This window comes from Conger conger, chromosome 10 (assembly GCF_963514075.1).
Source record: "Conger conger chromosome 10, fConCon1.1, whole genome shotgun sequence".
Taxonomy (NCBI): Eukaryota; Metazoa; Chordata; class Actinopteri; order Anguilliformes; family Congridae; genus Conger; species Conger conger.
In genome coordinates this window covers 48,348,023-48,356,393 of record NC_083769.1, presented here as the reverse complement: position 1 = coordinate 48,356,393, position 8,371 = coordinate 48,348,023, and the positions used below count along the sequence as shown (strand labels likewise).

The window sequence follows — 8,371 nt, the reverse complement described above, 5'->3', positions numbered from 1 at the left end:
TGGGGAAAAATAGAGGTAAACCTATTAGACAATGTCACTGACATGGTAAGGTGTAATTACAGAGGTGGCAGATGTTTCTGTGTTTTTAAACTGTGCAGCTAGGTGTGATCACTGAGGAGTCGTGGTTCAATCTGTTCCAGCACTACGAAAAAATATCAGAGACAAATAAATGATTATAAATGCTCTTTTGAATCCTGCTTGCTTTCTTTTTTCTTGTATAACTTGAATGTACATATGATATGATACACTTAATAAAGACACAAAATATTTGTATTCTTTTATTATTGTGTCAATGCAAATCATTTGGAATTTTTTTATGAATTTTACAGTAACTTCAAAATGGCCGCCAATGTAATCAAGAGCCTCCTAAATACCTCCTTTATGTTTCCTCAAAATGTATACTGTCGACTAAACATACTGCTACTTATTTCAGTATGTGAAGTGCTCCAAAATGCAGCCTCTAAGCACACTGTATGAGAAAGTTAAGTTGGTGAAATATTCTCTAAATTAGTGTACTTATAATCCCCAAATGACATATTTCTTGGATTCACTGAGCGGCCTGTAGTTTAGTGGTTAAAGTACATGACTGGGACCTGCAAGGTCTGGGATAGATTCCCGGTGTAGCCACAATAAGATCCACACAGCCGTTGGGCCCTTGAGCAAGGCCCTTAACCCTGCATTGCTCCAGGGGAGGATTGTCTCCTGCTTAGTCTAATCAACTGTACGTCGCTCTGGATAAGAGCGTCTGCCAAATGCCAATAATGTAATGCAATATTTGGAAGAATACCTTTCTGTAAATAAACCATACTTCTTAGGAGATCCCACCAAGAGGAGCCACCTTTGGCTCCAACTGCAGTCCAATATATCAGAGAGGAAGAGGTTTTTTATTCCGAGGGCGGACATCTTACCATACTTCAACAGCACCTTTGGCATATAGTATGGACAGTATGTCGGAAAGTTGGCAAATTGTTTTGTAGACAGTAGTATGCATTTTGAGGACACAGTAGTTAGGAGGCAAAGCCCGGGAAACATGTATATCATCGTTTCAGATGCAGCCTAGCACTGTGGCCGGTGCCTCGTTTTGGCTCAAAGCAGAAGAGGCTCACATTGACGCCCGGTGGCCAAGTGACCATCTCCGTGAATGATGACGCTCCCTGCTGGCATGGGGGAGTCAATACATTGGTTGCCATAGTGATGAAGTGGCTGACTGCTGTGCGGATCTCAAGCGTGGGACCTGGGATGTAAAAGAGAGCAAAACAGATCTGCACTTTACTATAAATGGATATTCACTATAAACGCTCTCGATTTGTATAACTCTCTATTTATCTCTATTTAAATTTCATCTATCTCTATCTCTACATGTCTATCTATCTCTATTTCAATTTCAATGTATTTTCTTTCAATTTCAGTTTGCTTTCTTGGCAGGACAATGACAGTCATATTGCAAAAGCAACGCATGTAATACTATGTACATATACAGAAATGCACAGAACCATGGAAACCGCATATACAACATGCACCCGGTATGAACCACAATACCCACAGCAAACATAGTTGTCCTCTCTCTCTCTCTCTCCCTCTCTCCCTCTCTCTCTCTCTATCTCTCTCTCTCTCTCTCTCTCTCTCTCCCTCCCTCTCTCTCCCTCTCTCTCTCTCTCTCCCTCCCTCTCTCTCCCTCTCTCTCTCTCTCTCTCTCTCTCTCCCTCTCTATCTCTCTCCCTCTCTCTCTCTCTCTCTCTCTCTCTCTCTGTAGAATAGTCACAGCCCTGCTGACTCATCTGGTCGGTGCTCCAGCAAACATATAATCGGATATTTCTATTCCTGCCGCCCCATTGGCCTAATTGCACTGTTTACACTCACTCACTCACTCACTCACTCACTCACTCACTCACTCACTCACTCACTCACTCACTCACTCACTCACTCACTCACACTCACAGTGAACATACAACAAAGGTTGACAATTTACTAGACAATAATTTACTAGATATTTAGTGTAGGTATATTGAACTACTCGTTCTTTCTCACTCTCTCCATCTCTCTCTCTCTCTGCAAGTGGTAATTTGAGAAAATGGTGAAGTCACACTTCTCCTGACTTCTTGCGGGAGAAATGGCAGATTAAGCTTTATGTGCCCCATGGGAGATGAAAATGCTTTAATAAGCATTATTCAATTCTAAATAAAATTGTAAGATTATGCTACAGTATGTACAAAGCTATTCGTGTAGGCTGACTTCCATTTGATATATTACCACCTTTGTGGAGAGATTGCCGATGCCCCTGTATAAAGTACACTGGCAGCGCTGTGGAATCAGTCCTGAAAATGCACCGACACCCTTGTTTCCGTCTTGCAGTTTTCTAGATATAAGCCTGGTTCTTTCACCGCAGTCCCACGCCGCGGTTGAAGAATCTCTGCATATGCATCTATACATCTAAACAAATGTACTCATTTAATTTGTTATTATATCACAACATTCTAGTTTTTCCTAAATAAAAGCGAAGAAGGCTGACGGGATGCATTTATCACAGTGTGTACAATGAAAACCCGCGAGCGCTTGTCAAATGGCCTAAAGGTGACAGATTCAGCTGCTGATCTATGCCCTCTATGCCATCCTTTGGGCCCTCAGCCATCCCAGAGTATTGGGGGACAGCCACATGATTCAGGTGTTTTGTTGTTGTTTTGGTTTGTTTTTGGAGCACTATGGGATCACAAGAGTACAAGGGCCAGGCTTCAGAATCTGAGAAGCAAATATACCTGGGAACGCATGTCAAAGTGTACATTTTCTCTCAGCAGACAGCATTTGTCAGCATTATGAGTAGCTGACCAACACACATCTAATCAGTAATCCTGAGTTTAGATGAACTTTTATCGGACCCAGATAGCAACTTTTTGTCAGCCTGTGTTCGCACTTCATTGAAATTAGGCCCTACATTGCTTCGTGAATAGGCAAAATACGTCCTCTTGCGATCGATTTTTGAATTGCAACAAAAAGTGCACGTGGTTTTGTTGTGGCTAGAAATATAACGAGAGTGGGGCATATTACTTTAAATAGAAAATATTTAATGCAAACTCTGTTTTAAAAATTATTTGCCGATGATATACGGGTAACTTGTGCTTGTGATTTCAACTCCTGTTTTCTGTCTCATATTTGTGGCCCAATGTATAAGTTTGACCTCCAGCCACTGGGCGTCGCCAGTCTATATTTCCCCTACCACTACGATTGTTTTGAACACGTGACCGGAAAACAGTGTTGGAAGTTCAGAGTAACGAGGAAGCTTGCACTTTGTTTTCATACCCGTGATGCTGACACCTAAGGGGAGGAGAGCGAACATGTAACTTCTTCACAAAAGAAGCTAAACAAATACCTAGCTCGCTTTCCTGACACGCCAAAAACGTTATAGCCTAATTTCGGACGTTTTTGTCCAAGGTGTTTGCATTACAAAAGAGCACCTCTGCGAGCTATCAAATGGACTTGCGGTTGTAGTTTCGATTTCAACCTTGCCCACTCTGTTTGCATTTAGCTAGCTAATGTTAGCTGGCTCTAGCTGTGTAACTGCCTGTGTGGGGATTTCTGTGGAGCCTTTGTCGCAGCAATTGCCAGCTAGCAACAGCGAGTACTTCCCCCGTTTATTGGGGGAGAATCATTCTTTTGTAATAACACTGAGTTACTCTTGACAATGACTTTAATTTGGAATTAGCCCAGTGCTAACGCTACTTGGTAAACTATCAAACTAGCTGTCTGAGAAACGGACAAGTGCTCCTGGAGTACTTAACTGTCACCATGGGTTCATATTTCCCAGAGTTGTAAAGTATTTCAAAGACTCCAGAAACAATGGTAAGTGTTCAATAATTTTTTCCATATTCGACAATGAACTAACTGTGAAGCTGGCTTGCTAGTTTGCTACAGCTTTTATTATGGCTAGTTAACTAGTGAGCTGACGTTAGCTAGTGTTGGCTTGCCAAATAATTCGCTCGATTAAGTTGTCTAACTGAGTTCGTTAGGATGTCTGCCCACGAGTGTTTCGTTAGCGTAGTACGTAGTCACATGAACTTATTTTTTGTAAATGCTGGCCAGTTTTAGCTTAGCCATTTTAGCTATGGAGATAGCTAATATTGGCTAACAGGTTACAAAAGTAGTTGCTTTGGTATCATTCCAAGCTCAAAGCCTTTGGATGTTGAAAAACAGAGATTGCATAGCTAACAATATGGTTATCTAGCTAGCAGGGGTTCAGTTAATATTACAGTTCGCTTTCAGTATTTGAGGGGGGAAACAAATAAAAACGACAAACTGCTATCAGCTTTGCTACCCATGACTGGCATGCCAAGCTACATGCTTCACTGTAGCAACTATCGGTGAAGATGACAAGTACAACACGGTGATGGAAATGTCATTGGTGGATGAAAACTGCTCAGATGCTGCTGGTCTTTCGCCACAGAGCTATGTGTGGTTTTAGGTGCCAAGTCCCCACCGGGTGTTTTTGAATAAACAGATACTGGTGTGATTACACTACTGGTAATATGGGCACCCTGACGCTTCTTTGAGAAACCGATAGTTTTTTCCCCGGCAATGTTAGTTTGCAGATGCTTCGTATAGCGCCATTCCATTTCAAAGGTTGTTGTTTGTGAATTGAAAGTCTGCCTTCCTCCGTGACGTTTTGATCAAACTGATTTTGATTTTTTTTTTTTGCCAGGTCGCTGAGATAGAGTTGCAGAGTGACCGCTGATTCCCCCCAAGCCTGTCCTTTGAACCGCTCCCCCCACACCTGCCCTTTGAACCCTGAAATTAAGACCTGTACCCCCCTTCCCCACCCCAACCTCTCTTTTTCCCCTCCTGACACCTCACCATGTTGGAAGGACTTGTTGCCTGGGTACTCAACACCTACCTTGGCAAATATGTTAGCAATCTTAACACAGACCAGCTCTCCATTGCTCTGCTCAAAGGTAAGCCACTCATAAAGGAGGAATATAACTCAAATGAATGATTAGCTTGTGCTATTCCAGGTCTCTCGAGCCAGACAAGGGAACTGATTGGGAGGTCATTACGAGTAAATACACTCCCTTTAGTACGACCTGGAATCGTCAAAACTGCTGTCTGCCTGTGTCGCATACGTTTATGATTTGTTTAGCAGTTTTAATGTTTGGAAGTGGCTTTGGGTGTAAATACATTTGGGGCTGTATATGTATAATGCTAATGTCTTAAAGTTTCCATGTGTATAAAAAATCTGGAATATGTTAAAGAGTATAAACCTTCAAAAGTGTCTTTTCCGTGTACAGCAGCATATAGCCTAGTGGCTACGGTGCTTGACTGGGACCTGGATGGTTGGTGGTGCCGCCACAATAAGATCAGTACCGCTGGCCCTTAACCCCACATTGCTCCAGGGGGGGATTGGCCTTAGACTAGTCTAATGTTCATCACTTTGGGTAAAAGCTTCAGCGAAGTAACTGTAGTGTGTCTGTGTAAATGAATATCACAGAGTCTTGTATATGAATGTGTCGCTGAGTCCCGTGTTGTCTTTCAGGGGCCGTGGAGCTGGAGAACCTTCCCCTGCGACAGGATGCCCTGCGTGAATTTGACCTGCCCTTCGAGGTCAAAGCAGGCAAGTGGCTCTGTCTAATTAACACCCAGTGTCAGAAATGCAACGGCAACAAATGTGCCCCCTTCGGTAGACTTGTTGTTGGAGGGTTACTGCAGAGTCTGTCTGCTTAAATCTAAATCTAATAAGTTTAAAGCAAGTGTACTAGGAGAGTGTTATTTCCCTTTTGTAGTTTTCATTTTTAAAGGGTAGATCTGACACGGAAGATTTAGACTGCAGATGTCCAATCTTTAATAAATTATTAACAAATGGGACAAGCAGAAGACTTTGTTTTTCATGCTCCATATGTTCTGAATTCTTGTCGGCTTGAAATCCTGCACCCCCGAGGAATGTGGAAAGACGCGTACATCAGGATAGCTAGCTTATGTGGTGCAGTAAACGTGCAAACTGTGGTTAACCTAGAAAAATACACATTGCTATGAGAACGTGCCTGAGTGTGAACCCTTCCTAATGAGTCTCAATAGTGACTCTAAATTAGTTGTGTACACCTTTGGATGTGGGTTGGTAAAACTCTCACCTGAAGAGTCCAGGCACAGACAGGCATTGCTGTGGTACAACCTGTAGCCTCGTGGCTAAGGTGACTGGGACCCGGAAGGTTGGTGCTTAAAGCCCCAGTGTAGCCACGATAAGATCAGTGCAGCTGTTGAGCAAGGCCCTTAACCCCACATTGCTCCAGGGGGGATCCCCTGCTTAGTATAATCACTTTGGATAAAATTTCAGCTTAATAACAAATTATTATTATTATTATTATTATTATTATTATTATTATTATTATTATTATTATAATGGCACCCTGCCTGCTACCCATGGCCTTTGGAAAGCTGTCTGAGCTCCCTGTAAGAGCCAAATCAATCTGATTACTGTTTTAGTTTGTTGGAATATTTCGGTTATGAATATTGCCATTTCTCTATTGATTATTTTGTATAATAATCAGTACTAAGTAATTTAGTATCTAAGCAGTAAAATGTTTAGCTATGCATGCTGTTTAGTTTGTTTGGTTTCTACAAGTATCTAATTGTTAATGCGCATATGCATTAATTTTGGTCAGATGTCATATGTGGAAAGTAGAAGGAAACTGTCTAGTGTGGAGCTAAATCGTTTTTTGACCGTCACCGTCATAGTCATCAACGTCAACGTCGTTGTGCTATACTGAAGAAATATATTTCCTTTAACTTTCGTTTGTTCGCAACTTGCATTGGACAAGGAAGATTCAGTTTTTTGCTAATAAACCGCCATGCACCGTTTTCATGTCCCCCACCCTGGATTTTGTGAGTAGCCTGCTAGCTGTTCTCAGAAAATGTGCAAACGTTTTGGTGGCAGTAAAATACACGGACTCCCGTCAAAACATACGTCTCTGCTAGTCAGCGACCTGCGTGGCTGTGGAATGCTGTCTGAGCTCCCTCCGCGTGCTGCAGGTTTCATCGGGAAGATCACCCTGCAGATCCCGTTCTACCGGCCGCACAGCGACCCCTGGGTCATCTCCATGTCCCAGCTCAGCCTGATCGTCGGGCCGGCGCAGCCCCAGGACGTGGACGAGGAGCAGGAGCGGGAGTGCGAGCAGGAGCGCAAGAGGCGGCTGCTCCAGGCCCTGGAGGACAAGTGGAAGGTGAGGCGCACGCCTCCCTGTCCCTCCTGCGGGAGGTGCTACAGCGCGCGGGGGGTGGGGGGTGAGGAGAGCCCATCTGCAGCTCTGGTTTCTCTCTGTTAGTTTCCACCTCCGGACTGCTAGGGCTGCACTGCTTAGCAAATCGTGGCCTTGCAATTATATGAGGTTCTGTCTGCATTCTGAGTCTTGTTGAGAGATTGCGTTTCAGAGCCTTCCCGTCCTAACAGAGCAAAACTGAAATGCCGGGCAGTTCTTCATAGATCCAAATGGCAGACACCTTAAACGTACAATATCGTAATCCTATGCTGTCTGCATGCACCCACTAACCACAGCCAATTCCTTGTATGTGAAAACTACTTGGTGAATAAAGTGATTCTATCAAATTGCCCCATCAACAACATATTCATTAACCTATTTTTTCAGAGAGAGAATGTTTTACCTCATTGAGTAGACGCTGTTCTGTGGGGTGAGGTCCTGTGGGTTTGGTTCAGAGAGGGAATATGTTACCTCATTGGAATATGTTCCATCATTGAGCAGACACTCAGTAAAATGTCCTACTGTATGAATTGATTTTATGTCTAAATGTAATCTGGGATAAGATAAGTTGCTGTGGGTGAGACCTAAATGTCAGTGTGAGATGTAATGTTGACGATAAAGTGTGCGCTTACAGTGTAATGTGCACTTATACAGCACCAGGGTGGTTGTTCTGCGTGGTTTAATGCCTGTTTTTTCCTCATGTTTTTAGAGGTGCTCGCTCTTAAGTGTCTGTGTACGAGATGGCCTGTGGGCTGAAGCTCTGACCTTTCACCTCTCTGTTCCCCAGAGCGACTGTGAGCAGAAAGGAGAGTCCTACTGGTACTCCGTCACGGCCTCCATTGTCACCCGGATCGTGGAGAACATTGAGGTAAGACTGAACATTGAACGTGCAGTTCAACTCGACTGTAGCCGTATCATGTGGAAGGTTGGCGGTGTTACACAGGACCAGTTCCTCAAAGCACATCCCACACAGTTTGGGGCCCAGGGGCCTTGCAGAGGGTGGCGGTGGCAAGGAGAAGCTTCCTGCAGGAACGGGAATGGGGCCCCTCGGTGGGTCCTGACCCAGGGTGACAGACACTCCCACCAGACACTGGGCAGGCTAGTTACAGTGGTGACTGTGTACAGAGAGACTTGGG

The 8,371-nt window shown here is 43.8% G+C and overlaps 1 protein-coding gene across 1 annotated transcript in view; it reads left to right on the top strand.

Annotated features, from left to right (window-relative positions):
• Positions 1-3,280: 3,280 nt before the first annotated feature.
• The window catches only part of vps13d (vacuolar protein sorting 13 homolog D), a 118,724-nt gene continuing 113,633 nt past the window's right edge, over positions 3,281-8,371 (top strand). The window contains 5 exon segments of the mRNA XM_061256870.1: positions 3,281-3,834; positions 4,691-4,940; positions 5,519-5,596; positions 7,009-7,199; positions 8,023-8,103. Of these exon segments, the coding sequence (XP_061112854.1) occupies positions 4,844-4,940; positions 5,519-5,596; positions 7,009-7,199; positions 8,023-8,103 (447 nt within the window). The 5' untranslated portion in view covers positions 3,281-3,834; positions 4,691-4,843.